Raw genomic sequence first — 23,376 nt, 5'->3', positions numbered from 1 at the left:
TTTTATTTCAAATTCTGTTGGAGACACTGCATGGTTTTGATATTTTGCTATGAAATTGAATATATTTATCCTTTTTCTCTTTGTCAGATCATTTGTACTCGATCCATTTTCATATCTTTCATCCTTTCGCCCTGATCAATTTGACGTCTTTGTAAATTCATCTGTAAAGGTTAGTATTTTTCATTTTTTTTCTAATGAGATTTTTTTAATTAATCTCAAAAACTGTTAACCTTCTTTATGAAACGTTTAATATATACTTAATTATTTTATTTGATATAAAAAAAAGTTTTTTTTAATATGAAATTTAGAACAATTCTTGGACATTGGTTACACAAAACGGAAGGTCCATGAAAGAAAAAAAATGTGCTGAGTAAATTTCTTCAGATAAATTTGATTGGGATCTCAGTTATTTATTCAACATATAGTTGAAGTCTATTTTAGTGTGCCTTTTTATATTGCTAATGATGCCAAGTCACCAACACACACATAAAAAAAAGAAGTCAGGAAAACAGTGAAGAGAAACTGAGAGTTAATCTTTTGTGGTTACAAAAAAAAAGTCCCCGATGATTGGAAAGAATCATTGATTATAAAAATTCAATAAAAAAGAGAAGAAAAATACAACAATTAGAGAGAAACAAACTCCTGTTTATTAGATCAAAAATCTTTATCAAAATTATTGTTAACAAAATGAAAGATAGCATAGACAAAATATAGGTTAAGAACAAGCAGGATATGTAATGAAAAAGTACATTAAAACACATTCTTATTTTAAGGAATATTTTTGAGAACATACTGAGTTACTTTTTGTTTCTGAAGTTTATAGAAATCGAGAGAGCATTTGACAGCATTGACATAGATTGCCTTCTTGAGTTTCTATGGACTTCCTGAAAAATTAATAAATACTATTACAAATCTGTATTGTGGAAGTAGAACACAAGTTATTGTTAATGGTGCACCATCAGAGACATTTGATGGCGAAACTGGATGAAGGATGCATCCAACTTTGTGTTTTTCATAATTGTAATAGACTAGATAATGAGACAAATGTTAAAGCATCCAAAAACAGGAATATGCAGGAATTCTAAGTCTGTACAGTTTTATTGACAATATTGTTTTCAAATTTTGCCTACCTGAAAAAAAGGGATACTGGGAAATATTGCCAAACAGTTGTGTTTGAAGATAGGTGAAGATAAAACAAATGTGATGAAAATAAATAGTAAAACTAACGCTTCGCTTTTAATAAATCAAAATAAAATCGAAATGACTGATTTTTTTTCATACCTAGAAATTACTTCAAATAAAATGGGAAGCACAGATGAAGAGATAAAAATTAGAATCAGAAAGGTCCATTTTTAATTCAGAACAGTGCATAAATCCAAATATAAACATTAAATTCAATTAAAAGGATGGAAACTCAATTTTCTTTAACAAATTAATTCTTTATTTGGGAACTACATTTTAAGAGACTTTAACGTGGTGATATGATTTAATATTTAATATGGAGATCAGAAATATCAAACATCATAATGCGTTAGTTACTATACCACTCACAGAAGCTGAATAAGATGTTTTTTAAGGTATTTTGAGATATGCATTCAAGAATGATATGGAAACAAGAGTTAAACTCTAACAATTACGTTTACAATAATAAAATTTCAAGTGGCGCACCTACTTTTTTTATTATAGAAATGCAAATTCCAAAGTGAAAAACCATAAACGACGTTGAAATTGGGAGGAGAATTATCAATGTTAAACAGATATAGAAGAAGAGAGGAAACAACTGGTGCTCACCAGAAACGGATTTTCTTTTTAAATGATGACATGTTTCACTCTGTGTCTTAGGCTCTGATCCCAAGCTTCTGAATCTCCCTCGAAATGAGAAGAAGGAAGTAAATTATGCAACTTTCCTCATTCTGTGTAAACATTGTCATGACTGAAATTCTTGCATTAAGTAAAAGAAAAGGTAGAATGAAATGTATGTCATGTGGAGAATTGTGAAATTTGTTACCTTAGTACCTAAGTATGGTATAGTATTCGGATAAAAACACAGAAGCATTGCATGTCTACCATGGAAAATTGATTACATTGAGGTTCATGTATTGCAAAAGCTGAACAGAGCTTGATATACAAATTTGAAAATGGCTGCATATACAATTGATCCCAGCTTGGATGATCTTCCATTCCTATCGAGGCTGTTACTAAAGTCCATGAGATAGTAAGCACAGTTCATGTTGCAAGAACATACGGTGTTTCACATATTCTATATTTACTAAATTCTACAGTCCACAGTTACTGAATTCTGTTCTCCACGTTTCTGTATTGGTTCCAGCATGTCTGGATGCCGTAAGTGAATGATAATTAATTACAGTTAGAACTCGCCTATGTATTCCTCATCTGGCACGACATTGATAGAAGCTGGCCTTTTCAATTTTGGAAGTGGATAAAGCCACTTTCTGATTGATTGGTAACATTAATTTGAAGAACTGCACGCATCAAGCAGGCTATCCCCATGATGTGATTGCTCTTATATTGCAAGTGAAAAAGTATGACACATCTTAAGTAAAACATCTTCATGTTTGGCCTTCTTTTTTTTTTTTTTTTTTTTTTTTGAAGCAGCTATTTTGAATGTCTACTACAATATGTGGTAATGAGCATTCACTATCTAAGAATGTTGACTAACTGCTGAATTGCAAAAATGAAGCTGTGTGGATACGAGGTGGCATCACTCCATATGTGGGATCTTTTGATAAACGTTGCTTAATGCAATGATTTAGTGGTAAAATTATCTTCTGCCATTTGATATTTCCAGACTGCCAACACTCTTCCCAGCCTCATTCCTGTGGATTTTTGGCTGTAGGCATACCTGAAATCTAAAATGTTGGAATGTAACTGCATCTGATTTGAAAGACACTGTTAATATATACATCTTGCCATGGTGCATGTTGTGCTGTCCACCATATAACGAATGGGAAAAGGAAGACCAAAGGCCACATTGCCAGGGAGTAAAGAAATTTTTTTGGGTGACCCAGCTAGGACTTGTTCAAGAGAAGCAGCGTTAGACCGATATGATGTGCACCTGTTTTGATCTCATGCACCAGTTTGATTGTAATGAGAAATGATGATGATGAAACTAGAGATTACTGTTGAAACTACCTCTGCTTGATTATTTGGTTTCCATATTAGCGGCAAATTAAAGGGGTACATTAAAGTATATTTCAACCAAATCTATTAATTATAATATAGAATGGTTTCCATTTTCTATATGAATTGAATAGTTTCTTCATGCACACAGTTAAGATCAAAATAAATATTCGACTTTTCTCAATAAATTTGATACCAGCAAAAATGAAAGCAATAAACAGTGAAATATTACAATGGACCTAAATTTTATATTAATAAAACTGGTTGAAATTAGTTTTAAAACTTCTGTGTTTTCTCTTCTTCTTTTTTGCCTTATAATGCTTTTATAAATTAGTTTTACTTTATTTTTTATTTTTCAAAATTTAATTCTGGAAGCATTTGGGGAGGGGGATTGAATAAATACTGTTGTTTTTTCGTTTATTCATAGAATGGCCAAATTTACCTTGAATTTTTTTTTCAATAAAATAATCATAATAATTACTGATATGATTTTATATTTAGTTTCAGAACAAGCCTTCTATCTTTACTTCCCGAGTATTACCAAGAATAGATATCATTGAAAGACATGGTGAATCTGCATGTCGAATACATGTAAAAAGAACAAATGGAAAGGTAAGTGTTATTTAAATAATGGTAGACTTTGATGATGGGATACCATAGAAACAAGATTGTGTTTGAGGCCCAATGCCTTAAATTCACTGTATATTTAGCAAGAGCCAAATGGATGATGCATGACTTATCTAGACAGGGACTATTCATTCTTCATTCATAATATTTACATCTATAATACATAAAATATCTTTTTTTTTTCCTTCTTCTTTTAGTTTATATGCAAAATCTTCTATCATTCATATTTTATACAGCAGTAAATCATAAATGCACTAGCATTTCTTTAAAATTAAAAAAAAAACTTATAACATTTTAATAAAAAAAGTTTTACTGTAAAATCAACTCAATAAAAAGGTAATATACATGTTATGCCTTAGTTTGTGATAAGGAAAAATATTACTAAAATAATTTTTTTTAACCTTTTTCAATGTTAAAATTAAAGGAAAATATTTACTTTCAAGTTATTACTTTTCAGTTAAATTTATGTCTTTAAAAAATGCTGAAATTTTATATAAAGTCATTTTTTCACAATGGTATTGACAAAGAAAAAATCTTTCACATTCTTAATTGATTAAAAGTTCAAATAACTTCTTCCAAAGTAGAATCATCACCCTGCAAATTATCTTTAAACTAGATTTAGTAGTTTTAACTTCAGTTGTTATAGAATGTCAACAAATAAACATTCATTCCTTTTTATTGTGTTTAGAGATTATATAAAGTAAGTAAAAAGTATGTAAATTTCAATGCAATGTGATGTCATTAAGAAATTTGTTTATTCTGTGTAATTGTTCGTTTTTATATGATTATATGTGAAAAGAAAACATTCCTGATTTATTTATGAAATCTTTGTCAATATAAATATTAAAATCTTTATACTGAACATCGCTTAATGAATTTATGGTTAATATTACTATTTTCTTCATGTTTTCAAAAACTTCTGAAGTCAAGTCAATGTATTCAAACATAAAATATTCATTTAATGTGATTACTACTTTGTTTTATCTTATCAGTTTTGAAGTAAAAAAACTGGCTAATCCTTCATTTGCAAGCAATGTTAATAAAAAAAATTTTAACATTTATATTTGTGTAATTTCTTGATCCACTTGTAAGGGTGTATCTAAGTGTCTTTTCTACCACTGTTATTATCACCTCACAGCATGCCAAGAATTTCAGAGTGTTGAATCTTTCATTAACTTTTATTTGGATTAGAGCTATTAAGTTATTTAAAAGAATAGAAATAATGGCAGGTCTGACTTGAAATCTATTGAATAACCATATATTTAAATCTATGATTATTAAATTACTGTTGCTTGCCTACAATTGCATTATGAAAGCAAAATTGATTTTTTAATGGTATGATTTGAGTATTAAAGACAAAATTGAATTTCTCAACAAAATGAAAGTTTGCTTAAATAAATCTATGCATTGCTACAGCGCAATTGAAATTTCACAGCCGCTTTGAAAAAATGTGAAGATTTTTTGAGGTAGCAAAAGGAAATCAAAATATCAATTGTAACTTTAAAATGTAGCAAAGGCAAAAAAAAAAAAAAAAAAAAAAAATTGAAAAATCTCTAAAACTCTAATTTACTACTCTAATTAAAAACTCTAATTTAAAGAAAGTGATTCTCTAATCAATAGCTTCCTAATTCACTATAAAGTTGAAGATTCGGCAGAAAAATGAGTCAAAAAGAATTTGTTGGTACAGTTGGTAGGTTTCACCGCTGGAGAAAAGAAAAAATGAAATATCATTTTCAGAGTTATGAAAAATAAAAGTCTTGTAATGTTGCAATGGTGGATCAATGGATTGATAAAAAGTGGCTGAAACTCATATGACGTAAAAGATTTGTATGATTAAGATGAAAATGAACTGTATTATATAGCTACACCTATTAGCACAAAATACTATATATTTCCATGATGTTGTGGGCCATTTTCTGCTAAAAGGAATACCACTGTTATCTTTACAGTGAAAGTAAAAAAAGTTTCAAAGGTGCATGCAACTATTCTGTGTTATATTAGCATGATTTATGAAAAATGGCAACTTTCCATTATCAATAAAAGCAAAAAGTTATGTTGCTTCAAGATGATAAAATGTTTCCGGTCGAGTGCTTTGCAAGCAACTCAACTTATATGACATCCACCATATTCAACAAATGGCTGCTAAGTGAGATAACCAACTAGCTCACAAAATTTTGCATTCAATAGATAACTGCATAGTCCACACTTTGAATGTATCATTGAAACACATCAATGTTGTATACATGCCAGCCAATATGACACTCTTAATACAACCTTGTGACTAAAAAATAATTCATGCTTTAAATGACATGTGGTCCAGAATTTTAGAGATTGTTGAAGACAAAAAAAAAAAAGTGTGAATGACTTAGTTAAAACAACAACTCTTCTGGAAGCTGTGCATCTTTTAACAAGCTCCTGAAATCGAATAACAGTTGGCACAAATAGAAATTGCTTCACTGTGGAAGCTTCTGTAAAACATTAGATTTTTAAAAAATCCAACTGTCATTGAACCTCCTGAGGTATGCTGAGAGAAGAATATGAAGCCTTGGATGTCCATTGACAAGAAAATTCTGGTAACTGCTATATTTCCAGAATTGGAATTTCCCAAACTGTTAGCGAGTTAAGATCAATTAATATACGTTAATGGTAATCCGATGGGGGCAAATATGCTGAGGGAAAATCTTCCAACAATGTTAAAATGTGACGAACATTTGATAGTTTGAGATACGTCTGCAACATTGTACAACTGTTGTATTCTTAAGGAAATAAACTGTAATAATTTACAACTTTTTTTATTATTATTTTTGGAGAAATGTTTTTTTCTCCTTGATATGATAAACTTTTTCTTGATAATTTATAGTTGATTTTACTCTATTAGATTATTGTTATCAATCAATTTTATCAATTTTTTAAAATCCTGAAGTGGTCACATTAAGTGATAACTATTGTATCAATAGCATTCAAAATTTCATAGATCCCCTCCTCGTATTTTCTTACATTCTACAAAATTCAACTCCTCATTCTCTTTGAGATTGTTTCCCTTGTAACAGCTGAAAAAGTTCCGATATTATCATTATTTTGAAATTATAATAAAAATTATCTTGACACTGTTCTTGCCTTACAGTTTGAATCAAACTGCTAATTTTATTTCATTGAAGTGGTATTATATATCTTTAACCAAGATAAAATATTTCTAGTAAATGATTACCATTTTTTAACACATGTTCCTCTCCCATTATCTTTATTGTGAATTGGACTGAAATGCACATAATCTGAATTTATATTTTTTAGGTTTATCCGTATGTCATTCTGCCTATGAACTCCATGGAGACATTTATGAAAGAAAATAAAGTTTTCCAGTTGCTTTCATTTCTCAATGACTTTCTGCAGGAGGATCCAAAAACCTATGAGAGATCATTAAAGTTTAGTGTACCTACAATGATACCAATACTTTCTCAAATTAAAATTGTGGAGGATGATGATACCTCGATCTCTTTGTATAACATTTTTGAAGAGGTAATCATATGTGATATGAATACTTATATACCTAAAAGTAAAAATAAGTTTAATATATTTATACTGAAACATGAATGCTTAAAACTACTTTACAAAACTTTCTTAACCTTTTAATTTATATATATATATATATATATATATAAAGCAGTGCTGGATTATTAAATAAGAAAAATAGGTAATTGTCTAGAGGTCTCCTAATTTTGGTGGCCCTGAGTCCTCAAGATTTCTGCAGCATTTTGAAAGTTAATTAATTTTGTGCTCTCATTTACTTTCTAAAAGAAAGCTGTGCCTTGGAACTTATTCAAATTAAAATCAAGCATTGTTTGAATTAAATTTGTTCATTATCCTAGTAACATTCTTAACTAATTACCATTTATTGTTAGTGTTATTTTAATTTATTTTACAATTTTAAACTGTAGTGCTTTATGATTTTTTTAAAAAATATCCGAACCTGTTATTAAATGTTATTTAGATTGTATTAAGAAAAATCTTGCTGCATTTTTTCTTCTTTCCTTTAAAAAAAATATATTATTTAATTTTAGTTATACATTATTAAAAGGCATAATACTAAAACCAATTCTTTAGAAAGTGACCTGCGATTAATTGTTTTATTTTTTCAGTTGGTCAAAATTTCCTTATTAAAATTACTTATATAAAGATTAAATTAAAATCGATAAAAAAAATTCCTTGGGTTTACAAATTTTGAAAAAAAAAGGGGGGGGCGCGTATTGTCTGAGTACGCCTAAACGGCTTAATCCTGCCCTGAAAGCAAATGTATCAAATTCAAATGCTAACACAGACCAAATAAACACGATCTAAGTTTACGTGTCCAAAAATAAGGAAGAAAAAAATCGATGGAAATGATCTCCACAAAACTTTCTCGCATATTCTATAATAAAGGTGTTATCCCTCATTCCCTGCAAAAAATTATAGATCTTGAATAAAGCAGAAAACGTCTTGCATGGCATTGGCGTACAGTAGTTACGAAATATTAGAATTTAGCGTTAATTTAATGTTTTTAATGAATCTATCGTTAGTTTTTCAGCGATTAATCCATGGCATGCAAATAATAGTATCCAAAAATCAAATTTTTGTTTTAGATGCATTTTTTTCCAACCGACTGAAACCAAAATTTAACTCAGAACTACAATTTTAGTCAAAACACACACCAAATTTGATATACTTAAATCATTGTGTGTTTGGTTACATGCTTCTGAAAGTTGAGATCGATGGACAATCAACCACTTGTTGTATTTGGCTCAAAATTTGATTGTTGTCGGCACAGTAGATGTTAAATCTATGCACAGAATTTTATCTGACTAGCTCTCTTCTTTTGTAGTTATTATCGAGTTAGCTTATATTTGAAGAACCAGACAAATAGACTTCTTCAAAATTTGATAGAAATCCTCAAATTTGGTGTAAAGGACCATATGGCAAATTTTATCTTTCTAGCTCAACTGTATTATTATTACTAATTATCTTTGCTGGAGACATTTCCAGTTGGACATTTTCCAGAAATGTGTTTTTCGAATTCTGGGAGATCTAAAACTGGATATTCGTTAATATCTGGAATTGGGATTTTTTGGCGTTTGCAATACTTTCTCTTTATTTCTTATATGAGAAAATAAAAAAAGATTTTATCAAGTATATGTTTATTCAAAAACACAACATAAAAAATAACAAACACATTAATGTTCTCTTCTGGATTGCATCTGTTCTTGGATCCAACTTCCTTATTTCAATGTATTTTTTGTCCTCAGTGATTATTTTAAAACTGGTGCAAGATGAATGTCAGTTGTTATGAATCCAACTGGAGACTTATTTCTTTCATAAATTAAAATAATTTATCGGACTGCTACTTCCAAAGCATGGGAGTCAATAAGCCGATTTTCAAGCCAGGCTAAAATTGGACATCCTAACTCCACCAAATTTTATTTTTAAAATGAAAAATATTGGAACTAGTTACTTATATCTAAGAAGGAAATTAAAGGAAAAAAAAAGAAAGCTTTTCATCTGAGGCTTGAAAGATTTTATTTAATTATCGATTTCTAAAATTTCACATCTATTGGTGTTGGAAATTAGTGTGGCATGAATAGTAATCAGTCGCTGAAGACTGCTGCAGTTCTTTATTAATAACAGGCCAACTTGGTTGCCGTGAATATTAGTTACATTTAATTTCAAATCTCATACGACGTCACAAAATATTTTTTTAGCATCAAATAAGCGTTTATGCTTTGTTATTTTAATAATCTCATACCACTTCTATATACTGTGCAGGTGGACATTGGTAATGAAATCAAATCCATCATAATCCTAAAACCATTAAAACACCATTTTCTGTATAATCCATTTTTTTACTGCACATTATTTCTTGCAGTAATACAATTTCACTTTCTGATTTTCGTGTAAATTGTGCAGATAATAAACTAAATATTTCCTTCCTTGGTTTTCATCAGTATAAGACAATCATGTTATTTCATGAAACAATAAAACCAATTTGAATTTCATTACAACAATTAAATACATTGTTAAAAATAATGCAAAAAAATATTTTTTTTAATTGTGCAAACAGAAGTAAAATCCCATAGCGATTAAATTTGTTTCACTGTAAATTTTTTTTTTATTTTAATATGGTGAAAAAATTAATTTACTTCTGAATTTTGCAGGTCAGAGTAAAAAAAAACAACACAAAAACTTTGCTTGATTCTTAATTACATAAATTTCAAAAAATTTCCTCAGAAATGCACTTTAACATTCTCTACTGTATGTGTGTGCCAAATTTGGTTACTCTTAGTCAAACGGTCTATCCAGAAGGATACCAATACATGCACGCACATTATCCTTTATTATTAGTAAATATTATATAGAAATTTTATTATTGATATGTTTTAGAAGTTATAAAAATTTTGTTAATTATTTCTATGTTTGCTGATCTATAAATATCCAAATAAAAAAGCATTACTAGAATAAATATAAATTGCACTTGCATTATAAAAGAAAAGCCAAATTTCTCCTTAAGTTAATGAATTTCATTGTGAATGCTATTTGCAGCTGTGCAGGTGTTGAAACAATAAGCATTTTCAAAGCATAGCATTTGTGATTTGAGAGCACTGTTTGAAATTGTCTAATCTGCCAGTTATTTGCTGGTATACTATTATTTGAATGAAACCTCTTAGATCTAAATCTAGGAGACTAGTTGTGCCTGTTTTTAAGTGGATATCCAGCATGTAATTACTATGAAAGGCAGTTATACACCATTTACATATACAATCTTGAAAGAAATAAGATCCTGTATTATATATTATTATTGTCAGAAACCTTTAGTTTATACATTCTGTATTTTATATGCATTGTTTCTTTTTAAATTTGAAATATTTTTCTTCTCATTTTAGAACTATGCACGTCATGTGAAAGAAATAAACAACATTACGCCTTTGCTTACTTTGTATTATAATCTCTGTAAAATACCATTATCTTTGGATAATCGTCTCATCCTAAAGTCAGCTAAACAATTGTTTTGTCATCTTCAAAATAGTATGGTTCCAAAAACAGTATTAAAAAGAAAATTTAAGGAAAAAACTCCATTTGAGTACAATGAATTTAGAAAAAGATTTTCCCGGGAAATATCTCTGCATTATTTTGCTCAACATGTATTCTGTTTGAATCAACAAGTCCCTGAAAAATTTTATATTCATCAAGATGTTGGAAAGATTACCAACTTTGGATGCGTTATTGATTATTCCAGTGGTAAGTAAATTTCATAACTAAATTATTATTCATTTGGAAACTTCTTGTGCTCCATTATTTAATTTCAATTTTTAAAACTTAGTCAGGAATTTACTAGTTTTTTTAACACTCGAAAGTATAAGATAAAGCAAAATTTCAATCATTTATGATTTGCCATATTTTTGTTTATATTTTTCATTGTTTATGATCGCAAAACTTATTTATACTAGAAAAATAATATTTTGACTTCATAAAATAACATTCAACTAGAAATGTATTAATGTTTTATTTGGAAACTAGCCGCCCTTGGCGACCAATTGGTTCGTCAATCTTAATGCTCGTTAAAATTTTAATAATTAAATATTTTATGTAACTCCTATTTTAAAAGCTTCTTCATCAAAATATTTTAACTTATCAAATTAATACTTTAACAAATCAAACTAATACTTTAACAAATCAAATTAATCAGCTTCAAATTTTGATAGTCATATAATTCACTCATAATATTATAAAGGCCTTCAGCCATAACGTTATATGTATCTCTCTAATTTTCTGTTAGCTCCTGTAGAATTTATGCTTTAAATTAAAGTGGAAATGATTTAATTGCAATTAATATAATAATATTTTTTACTAAAACAAAACGTTTTTTTTTTCTTTTACTAATATGATTATTGAAAACAAACTGAGCATTTAAACTTTATGGGCACTAAAGAATATCTTTCTTAATTTATGTAATATTTGAAGAATTTTTCAACAAACTTTTCTCAGATTCATCGTAAGCAGATCGATTAATTAACAATGTTTAATTTTAAATGCATTAAACACTAAGAAAATGTACAGATAAAAAAAACGATGTACTTAAAACTATATACATATACAAAAAATATATAACTAACATAAATACAATTTAATTACAAAAGCACACAACTAATCTAAAAGTAATTTAAATCAAGTCCGAATCTGTTGAAAATAGTTGTCAACAATCAGAACACAATACGCATGCGTGAATTTTCTACGCCATTTGGGGTAACACTATGCAGATTAGAAATTTTTAATTTCCTTTATTTTATTTTAATTCAAAAGTATTTCAGAATCAATCTGAAAGATCTATTAATTAAGAAAGTTTATTTTTAAATGCATAAACAGATTCGTTTGAAATAATCGGTCAAAAACATGTTAAGCCTAACCTCATTATAGTGGGGGGGGGGAACTGAAGGTTTACTCATTTGGCGTCTGGAAATGAAGATTCTTTTGGCGGGAAAGTTATTTTTTAATTAAGAATTAAAATTATAATTAAAAATTCAAAAAAAAGAGACCACAGGTGCACATTCCCGACCTCAAAGGTATACATGTGCCAGATTTGGTAGATGTAAGTCGAACAGTCTAGCCTGTAGAGTGCCAAGTATAGATATAGAAAATTGATTGAATTTTAAGATAAAAATATTTTTGAAATACTAATTTGGAATTTAAATGTCTGAAGAAAATTTCTTATTGGATTTTTTTTTAAAAAGGAATAATTTAGGATAATGGCAAAGTTTTTTTTATTTTAATGGCATAGTAATAAAATTTAAATGTTGTGAATCATTAGGTTGCAAATTAATAATCGACAAATAAATAACAGACATTGAAAATTGAACATTTTCTAGTGTGATACACCTGCATGTGTGATATTGATCTTGGTTCTATGTTCTCATTTTTGCCAAGAATATAACGTCCAGTGACAATGGTCATAAAATATATAAATTAAATTCTGTGATTTCTATTTCTTAAACAGTTAATTATAACTCAAGAACTGTCTGAATTAACAGAATTATTTCTCTTTCAAAAAATAAGTTTAACTTATGTATTAAGAGAAAATGCATTTATTTTTTCATAGAAAAAGGAATGTCATATTAATTGAAACCATCTTTAAATTGTTAATTTAATTTAAGTAATTCTGAATATTTAAAAAGATGCCTTCATATTTTTAATTATTTTTCTTCTAAAAATTAAATTATAAATCGAAGAATTAGTAGAATAAATATTTATTTTTGCAAAAAAATGTAAAACATATTAATTAAAACTGTTTATAAATTATTAAATTACTTTGAAATAATTCAGGAAGAAAAAAAAAACATAAGAAATGCCAAACACGGATCAGAAACTCAGACCCAAACTCGTAAGTACTCTGCCAGCGCCTTACACTGTTCAGGTGCTTGGAAGTGGTGACACATTATTAATATACATTATCTATGCTGAAAGTTGGAGGACCATTTTCTCAAAATTGGCTATTGCACTTTAAAATTTTATAGAATATTTTTATATTTTATTTTATTATATTTTATATTTATATTTTAAGGAATATCCTAAAGGCATACTACCAATATACTAAGTTTCATCCTGAATTTAATTTTCTAACCCAGTCCTCTCCGTGTAAATTTATATTAAAACTTCTTTCAATACTTAGACAAAAACAATAAAATACTGGATATTGAAGGAATCATAGATGATGACTTTATTGTTATCACATAATTCATTATTTATTCCCGAATAAATAATATTAAGATAACTAATATTATAAAAAAAATGCTAACTGGTTTATTTCAAAGCTTAAAATATATTACTGGAAGGCTTTAAATTTTGTAGCAAGTGATTTGATTATATCAGCTGGCAAAAACTAACTTGTCTGCATTTTAAATTTATTTGAAGAAATTAATTATCATTTGAAATTATTCTTTCCATAAATGCAGAGAGTAGCATTTTATGCTATAAATTAAAAATATATCATTTGGTTTTTCAATTATATTGAAAAAAAATTTCATCTACTTTTCTTAATATTGGAATTAAGATTTATCTTTAACATTTGTAGAGCTTAATTTGTAATAATTAATTGGAATAAAAGTAAGTATATGGTCAATTTTTTAACATACTTGTTGCTAAAGCTATAAAAGCTGTCTTTTTTAATACACTTTACTGAGAGGAATGCACCAGATATTATTTTAGAGAACTTTATTAGCTTGATTAGAACTATTATTTAGCTTGATTAATAAAACATTCTGGATCAACAAGGCTTGTTTTTTTTAAAAACAATGCGTTTAAATTGCAAAATTTATGTTTATAATACAAAATACAATTCAAAATAGGGAACAGCAGCCTGTTCCTTGGCAAAGTAAGTGAGATATTCATATAGCAAATTGATTGGTCGCTATAAAAATCAGTTCCACAATAAACATTTTTTATTAGCAAAATGTTAAATCTCTCTGACAATATGTAATCATATTTAAAGAAGTCTATTTCTTACAAACAAATACCTGTCAGATTTCAAGTGTCTAATCCTAATGGTTAAAGAAATTTTTGCTTTTATGTATATTGCAGTAAAGAAAATATTTTAGATAATAACTGTGTGTTTTTTTTAAAGATAAAGTTTTAAAAAAAAAGAAGAAGAAGAAGTTTACATTCTCAGTTCCAAGATAAATATTATAATAAATATATGCAAAAGAATTAATGCACTGGAATTTTCTAAAGCTCATCATTTTAAAATTGTGTTATTAATAAATATTTCTAATCCTTTTTATTTAACTTTCTTCAATCTATTAAACTTAAGTCCATATGCATTGAAACAGTTTCAAATTAAAAAAAGAAAATTAGAATATAATAGATTTTTTTTATTTATTCAAATGTGACAATACAAATCATGTTAAAAATAATTGCTGAATAGGAGTTAAAAACCACTATTCAGTTCTTTTAACTTCTAAACTTTTGCACCATTAAAAAACGATTAGTTGAAAAAAATTTCTTGTTTTAACGAGACAAAATTTTTCTAATTCGTTTTACTTTTCTGTCTTCAATCGAAAAGTTATGAGGCAATGGAAATTTCAATTTCCCATTATTTCCATCCCCTTTTAACTAGATGGTTCAACTACAAGCTTATCCAAAATTTTTATTCTCCTTACAACACATCCCAAGTTAAAAATCCAGTTAAACTTATTCTAGTTATGGTGTTATTCAGAAAATAACATGGTCAAAGCATTACACTCATATATAAACTTTTGAATGAAGGGTGGCTTTGATATCTAGAGACCATGGATCAGTGAAGATGAGCAGAAATTTTCCAAAGCTGTGTCATAAGAACCATTGCAATAAGTAGTCTTCCTATAAGGATTCTATGTAAAAGAATAACTATCATTACTAGAGTACTGAAATGTGTCCTTTCCATGTTGAAAAATGTAAATGTTTTCAGTCTCTTCTTTGAAACTAGTTTCCTTTTATCTAATTATACCTTTAAAATCTCTTTCAGAACTGTCTACTAAAAGAGCACCACTCCGAATTACCCCTAATATTTCAACATTTATAACACCCGTAGGATTAAATGGATACGTAAAACTTGCTATGTGTGCAACAGCTCGCTGTTTGTACAGCCGTAATGAAGCAGTTGAATCTGTACTAAAAGTTATATGTATGAATGAAATTGCAGATAATTTGCATACGGTAAGTTTTCATATTTTCAAAATATTTTAGAAAGTGCATCCTTAATGTATAACTGATATAAGAGGTCATTTATTTCTTTTTATGTATTGTGTTTACTCGAATGGTTTAGAAATTCGTTATCGAGAGAGATTATTTGTCAACTGATTCATGGGGAGGGAAGTGCAGCTTCTGTGAGTCAAAAGACTGGAGCACTAGGAAGTAGAAGACTGTCTTAGCTCCTTCGCCTGCAGATTTTAGCTGGGCATAGCGACTTCATATTCTGCTAAACTCATATACTTAGAACTCTTCTCTCAGGCGAAATTTCTAAATAAGAAGAATTCGATGGTAACCCCTACTCATGATTGGTATACGGTCAATAAGCCGGGCCAGTCCTTAATTCTTCCTTGTGATAGAAAAACCAACACTTGCATGTCGCGCCTTGCCAGTACCCTACCTTAAATATCTTTTCTTTTCTCAGGGTGAAAAATGCTCTTTGCCCGAAATGCCGCCAACATCGGGTCTCTTCTGAACATATTCTATGTTGTTTAAGACTTCTTTGGGGAGAAATTTATTCTCCCTTCCTCGTTTTTGACGTTCTTCTTTTCAACGGATTTTTGGATTTGGTCTCACTAAATCAGGCCATGGAGATTAGCAACAACAACAGAAATTAGTTATAAAGTCATATCATAATTATTGACAGGCATACATATTACCAGCATATGTATTAAAAAATATTTAAATGACATGAAGAATTACATTTTATATTTACATTCTTTACAATAACTATACTGAAAAAATTACAAAATTCTATATTTATCTTATTAGTCAAAATCACAAAAATATTCCTGGCATTTTGAATATCACAATTTTAAACTAATTCAGACAGACTTTAAGGAGATTTACCATTAAATGAATGATGATTTCTCAAAATAACCATTGATTATCTTAAAATAATGACATTTGAAAATTCATAACTCTGTCAATTTTAATCACAGAAGAATGATATTTTTTAAAATTTAAAATATTAATGTGCCAAGAATATTCTATTAAATATGATATACAGTTGACAAAATGTTTATTTGTACACTTCAATTTTGGAATATTATAGCAAAATAAAATAAGGTAACTAAGTTAAAATTGCAGAAATATATTCTAGTGAGGTAAAATAATAATAAAATATCAACAAAAAAAAACAATCACATAAACTTTAGTTGATTAATGAATAAAACTTTATAAAAACTATACAAAAAGAGTATTTGTACACTTACTTAGTGACAAATTTTAAACATAATTATAATTATTTTATAGAAATTTAATACTTTGTATGCATTCCATTGGTTTTTACAATTGCTTCAAGACGTCTTGGCATTGATTCTATTAACTTTTTGGTGGTTTCTTGATCTATTTCTTCCCAAGCTTCCATGAGTGCTTCTTTCAATCTATTTTTACTTGTAATATTTTTTTTTTCGGACTTAAGCACCCAATAGCATCCACAAATTTTCAATTGGATTTATATCCGGGGATTGTGGTGGAGTTTCAAGGCGTCTTGGTGCATTATAAAGCAACCATGTTTCAGTAACTATCGCAGTGTGTTTTGGATCGTTATCTTGTTGGAATAAGAAAGTATCACCAATGTCCAATTTTCTAGCACTGTCTAATAAGTTATGCCGCAACACTTCAATGTAACCTAAAGCTGTCATTTTTGTGTCAATAAAGTGTAATTTTCCAACACCGCCATGAGCTACACAGCCCCAAACCATCACATTTCCACCACCATGTTTCAGGGTCTGAAGTACATTTTTACTATCAAGGGCTGTTTTATTTTTTCGCCAGATTTTTTCGGATACTAGAGGGTGAAAAAATTTCAAACTTACTCTCATCTGAAGAAAATAACCTTATTCCAGAAGTCCATCGGTTTGTCTTTGTATTTCTTAGCAAATTCTAAACGCTTCTTTCTATTTACTTCAGATATCATTGGTTTTTTTCTCGGAGTTCTGCCTTTTAAACCAGCACTATGTAACACATTTCTTATTGTTTGAGCGGTCACTCTAATGTTAGAAGATGCAAGAAGGTCATCTGCAATTTTCTGAGCAGAAATTTGTGGTTTTCTAATAGCTGCTTTAACAATACTTCGTTTATTTCTTGAAGTTAATTTACTCGGGCCGCCTGGCCTGCGTTCATTTTCAACGTGTCCAGTATTTTTATATTTTCTTACGATGTAACCAATAGTTGTAAAGTTGTAAAGGGTAACTTAACCATCTTTTGAATTTCGCGGTAAGATTTTCCACTTTTATTAAGGTTAACAATATGAGTTCTCATGTCTAAAGAGACTTCTTTTGATTTCGTGGCCATTTCTCAACTTTTCTCTGCGAGTGACTTTCACTGTTAAAAAAGATAACCTTCAATGTTTAAAAAATACAAACTATCCGAAAAATTAACTATAATGTGAAAAATTACATGAAATGATAGTAATACTTACCGCAGATATAGGTGTACAAATATACTTTTTGCAAGAAATTTTCCAATTTTGTAAGATTTAGATTTTATTTTCAATTATTTCAAAATATTTTTTTCGTTTACTTAGAAATAAACAACAAACTCACGCTCACTTCTCGTAACGAATAAAATAAGTTTCTAAAACTTTAAAAAAAAAGTGGTGTACAAATAATCATTTTGCCTACTGTATATATTCGTTCTTGTATAAATTTTTAATTATTTTCCATGTCAGATGTTTTTTATATCTATGAGTGAAGGAACATCATGTTAATGTAAAATGAATTGGTTTTGCTTATATATCATTTTTGTAAAGAATTTGGAAAAGTCTCATTAAAGTATTCAAAATATTATGTTCTTGCTAATATAATGCATATTTAATAATGTATATTGTTTTTGAATGTACCTGATACTCCAATGCTCCAGTAAAATAGTCTAACTTCTTTACTAATTTTTTATAAATTTAGAATTTTGTCTGCTATTTATCTGTGTACTTGAGAATCGGTACATGGAATATTTGCACCTTGTTTAAAAGAGTTGCACTGAAAAACTTGATTGACGTAACTATCAAATATGATCCACTTTTAAAAATACGATGGGATCCCGAGCCAGAGGAAAAGCTATGTTGAGCTATGTTTACTAAGAAGAAAACTAAGTTAAAATAAGGATTTTGTATAGAATGCTTTCAAAATTATGATATTCAATGGCTTGAAACATTGTCCAAGAAGTTATTAAAAATTAAAAAATATTTCCTTTCAGAAGTCTTCATTTTAATTTCAGCAAATAGTTAAGTTTGATTTTGTAATTTTTATTCAAATTTTATTGCAGCTACAGTACCATTTTCTTTAATGATGTAACAGAGCATAACTTTTAATTTTACAATAAGAATATTGCTTTAAATAATAAAATCAACATTTCAAATTTTTGAGGTTAATTTTTCAGATTTAAACAAAAACCAGCGGGAGTGATCAACCCGAAACTTGCTTGCATGGTCTCCAATTATCACCCAAAAGTTATAGTCGCTATATAATATACTGAATTTCATTGATTTGTCATTCGATCTGCATGCATACGATAGTAGAGATTGACAGATGATCACTGATTGACAGATTTGATACAAAATTTGAGAAGTGTGTGTATTTTGGACGCTAAACCTGTATACTGAATTCTGCCTGCCTGTTTTTTGCATTTTGTTCAAGTTCATTTGTATTCGAACAGGCTGCCAGACAGACTTCGTGTAAACGAATTTCATTTAAAATTTGATAGAAATCTACAAATTTGGTCATAATTCTGTAAATCAAATTTCAACTCAAAGCATGTTTGAGTTATCGTGTTCAAAGACAGACATAATGCCAAAATCGTACTGTTCGAATTCCGGAAGATCTGAAACACTCGTCAAAATGTCAAGTTCGAATTTTTTTACGGTTACCATACTTCTTATATCAGATGGAAAGAAAAGAAGAAAAAAATCTGTTTTTATGAAAGAAAAAAAGGAATGCTTGAGAAAAGTTGGAGCTATTAAAAATTTTATAGCTTTATAATTTTTGATATATATTTTAGGTGATTACTGAATCATATTTTTTTGGCAACAGTTGTGTGATATATAAAAAAATATAATTAATTTGAAATGAATGATTTTGTCAATGAAACAATTATGTTTTGCTGTAGGGTGGTGCAATCAAGTCCTTTGATCATCAGAAGATTAATCTGTTTATTGATTCTGTCACTCGAAAAGTTGAAGGTTAGTATGTTCAAAATTTTGATATTTCCTTCTATATAAGCTAGTCCTTAACAAATGAATGTTTCTTGTAAAACGATTTTAGATTTTAAACAAATTAATAAAAAAATTACATAAAACATTTAATAACAGTTGAATTATTTGACTTATTATTTAGTACAATAGTATATTCCTTTTAGAGTAATACTGAACCATTTGCTTAAAGCATAATTTTTTTTAATTGGCTTTTATATAGTTAACTGTGTTGTTTGAATGAAAATGCTTCATCTATATGAATGAAAGATTTTAAACCTTAAAAGCTCAGTGTTTATTCTTCCTTTGCTGAGTTGCAATTGTTAATTTTAATTTGAATGTTAATTTTCTAATTAATACAGCAAAATATTATATTCTAAACATGAAAATATGATGTATATTATTTTTATTACTATACATTACTGAAATGAATTTTATTAATTTATTTTGTAATTAGATCTGTCAAGTGAAGCTTATGACGTTGAGTTTGATGGTCTTATTGCTTTAGCGGGAGCTAATTCGACATTAAGTTTGATGTGTCCATCTTTTATTCCTTGGTTATAAACATTTCTTTGCAAAAACACACATTTTTTGAAACTTTGTAAATTACATCAGTTTTAATGTTTGTATAAATTTCCTTGATTTTTAATGAGAAAAAACTTTTCATTCTTGATGTATTTACTTATGAATAAAGAATTCAAGTTTTGTGTTATGTTATTAAACTGTTAGTTTCAATTGTAACTTTTTAGATTTATAGAGCTGGGAAAACAGGCGTTTCAGTATAAAATCTGATCAGATACAGTATTACAGTGAATTTGGTTTAGAACTTTTAAGACCTAATTCATGGTTGCCGCACCATTGGAGAACCGGAAAAACACAGGGAATATAAAAGTCATTTATAGAAAACAGGGCATTTTAAGTTCCTTAGTTATTTTTTTTTTCCCCCATCCAAAAGCCGATCTCTAAAGATTGCTAGAATAAAAGATTGCAGTCATAGCATCCAAAAACGAAACCTTACCATTCGCAATTGTGTAATGTGGAAACACCCCTTTTCTCTCTTCCTTTTGTTTTATGTATAGATCGTTCTAGTTTCGATTTGTGAGACAGTTGTTCTTTTTCCATGAGATTCCCGAATTGCAAGTAATGAGCATGCGCGAGATTTTTGCAAATGTGCGAATGAATAGACTACGTTTCTCTGGCCAGCATTCATTAGCAACATTCAATCTGCAGCAGCAGTGCGGTGGTGTTTAGTCTACTATACTTCAGTTTATTGAATGTTTTGTTTACTATTTGAGAAACTGTGAGTTTATTCAAAGTAGATTAGAGAATATTTTTAAATCATTAAACTTCTCAAAATCCTTATGTAATACGAATTGGATGGACAAAAAAAGTCAATCATAATTTTGCTGAATGGGTTTTAAAAGTTCCAAAAAATCTATTTTTGTTGTACTGCTCACTTTGTTAGAAGATAATAAGCCTAAGTAAAGGCTTAATAATAAAATCTCGGCCTCAGGACAAGAGGATTTTAGGTTAATTTTCCGTTTCGGGTTGTCGCTGAATTGGGAAAGCTACAGACAGGTTGATTAATAAAATACTAGCATATTTGCCAAATAAATACCTTTTTAATACAAATTCTTTGATTAATAAAATATTAGGATAATATTAATACATTAACAAGAATAATTAAGTTCCTATCTGTTTCATTAGATTCACTTTGTTGCTACTTATAAGCACTGAGTGTATGCTTCAATAGTACTGTATGTGAAAGTAGATGTCACGCAATCTTGAGCTATAACGAATTAGTTGATATACACGGCGTTCCTCGAGATTAAAATATTTTTATGTATAATATTTTTAACATTGAAACTGATTTTATATAAATATATTATACAAAACGCTTTTCAAGGCATATGTATTGAAATTAAAGAGAAATTTTTGTTCCTTGCTTTTCTTGGTTCTGTCTGCATGATTGAGTTGTATTTGCCTTTAGATATTGATAAATCATTACTTGGACACAAATGAAAACCTGATAAAAAATATGTTTTAAAAACAGAATTTTTAAAAAATAGTGATTGAGTAGTTCAAAATGAGCATTAATTTTAATGTGATGAATTATTTTTCAAAAAATGAGAAATATTGTGCAGAAATAAAATTCTTGTGGGAAAATAAGGCAAATTTTGGTTAAGGTTAATTGAATATTTAATTAATTTTTGAAGTTTGAAAGTTGACAGTATTCTTTCTCTAGACATAAATAATAAATTTAATTTAATTCGACTTAGTTGTTTAGGAGGAGATATGAAAAATAGCTACACACACACACACACACACACACACACATATTATATATATATATATATATATATATATATATATATATATATATATATATATATATATAGGACTGGGTGGGACAAAATGCCCATTCAATCCCATTTGGATCAGTGTCTAGGGTACTGATTAAGAAACTTTTGAAGAAAAACAAATAGTTTATTTACAGTAAACAAAATTAAAAGGATATTAACAATTAGGACGGGAAACATTATTTACATTAAAGTTAGAAGTAAAATATTTAGATGGCACCAAGGGCGAAGCCTAACAAGATGTCTGCTCATAGCTAAGCTATGTAACGCCTCTCCTTCTCTGCTCTGCTCTCGAGCTAATGCCAACAGCTCGCTTTTTCAAATTTATGGTCACATGACCTAGCACTTTCGATTAGTAGAACCCGTGGTGCCATCTATTACAATACAATAAAACTAAATTGAATTGGATGCATTCAGTATAACAGTGGAATGGTAATGGCCACTAATTAAAACTCTACAACTCGGCCAATCCTGATAGAACGATGACCTCATCGTTGTTTACATACTGGCACTCAAAATTGACATTCACTTCCACTCGGCCAAACTGTTATTAAAGGAAACAAATTCAGAAATTCACTTTAAATACGTTGATTCTTAATAGAGAAGAACGTTACACTAGTAGTAATAATTTGCTAAATGCATAACTGGAAAAAAATGTATAAAATATAAATGCACAATTTAAAGGAAAACACAGTTTACATAATTGTTGATAACTCAAGACAGAAGTTCACTACAAAAGGAAAATATAATGGACGGAGCATGGAAAAAAACATACGTGCACATTCATTGAAGCACAATTATGTTAAAGAATATAAAAATAGACATAAAAATGGAATATATTACAGAATAAAATACAGTTACTAACAATCGCCCTGATTTCGCTTTATTCAACCAGGTGAGTAAAATTTCATCATATCAGCTGACGACGTGGTCTGATTCGGACCTTCATGGTCGCCTATTTTTTCAACGTCGTACCTATCTTTCGGCTTTACTTTTATAATTTTATATGGTCCCAAAAATCTAGGTCTTAGCTTTAGTCCAGTCCCGAATTGAGTTCGTTGAATGGCTACCAAATCCCCTTTCTGATATACTGGAGCTTTCTTGCGCTTTCTATCATAGTTCTTTTTATTTTCGGCCTGTATATTCTGAATGTTTGCTTTTGCGTCTTGCCGAAGTAGATCTCTCTGTTCTTGTAATTCTTCTATTAATTCTTCCAACAGTAAGTCTCGTATTCGGAGATCTTCTTTATTCCTCATTGTGGTGCCAATTAACAGTTCAAAAGGTGTCCACTTGGTACTGCGGTTTGAGGTACTGTTA

The 23,376-nt window shown here is 28.7% G+C and overlaps 1 protein-coding gene across 2 annotated transcripts in view; it reads left to right on the top strand.

Annotated features, from left to right (window-relative positions):
• Positions 1-21,315, top strand: part of LOC129976676 (transcription-associated protein 1-like) — a 273,583-nt gene extending 252,268 nt beyond the window's left edge. For both annotated transcript variants that reach the window (XM_056090373.1, XM_056090371.1), the window contains 7 exons: positions 88-169; positions 3,643-3,753; positions 7,060-7,284; positions 10,677-11,031; positions 15,287-15,477; positions 19,618-19,690; positions 20,157-21,315. In XM_056090373.1, coding sequence (XP_055946348.1) covers positions 88-169; positions 3,643-3,753; positions 7,060-7,284; positions 10,677-11,031; positions 15,287-15,477; positions 19,618-19,690; positions 20,157-20,263 — 1,144 coding nt within the window. In that variant the 3' untranslated portion in view covers positions 20,264-21,315. The remainder of the gene's footprint in view (positions 1-87; positions 170-3,642; positions 3,754-7,059; positions 7,285-10,676; positions 11,032-15,286; positions 15,478-19,617; positions 19,691-20,156) is intronic.
• The last annotated feature ends 2,061 nt before the right edge of the window (positions 21,316-23,376 follow it).

The sequence above is a fragment of the Argiope bruennichi genome, chromosome 7, assembly GCF_947563725.1.
Source record: "Argiope bruennichi chromosome 7, qqArgBrue1.1, whole genome shotgun sequence".
NCBI classification, from domain to species: domain Eukaryota; kingdom Metazoa; phylum Arthropoda; class Arachnida; order Araneae; family Araneidae; genus Argiope; species Argiope bruennichi.
This window is presented reverse-complemented; position numbering and strand designations above follow the sequence as displayed.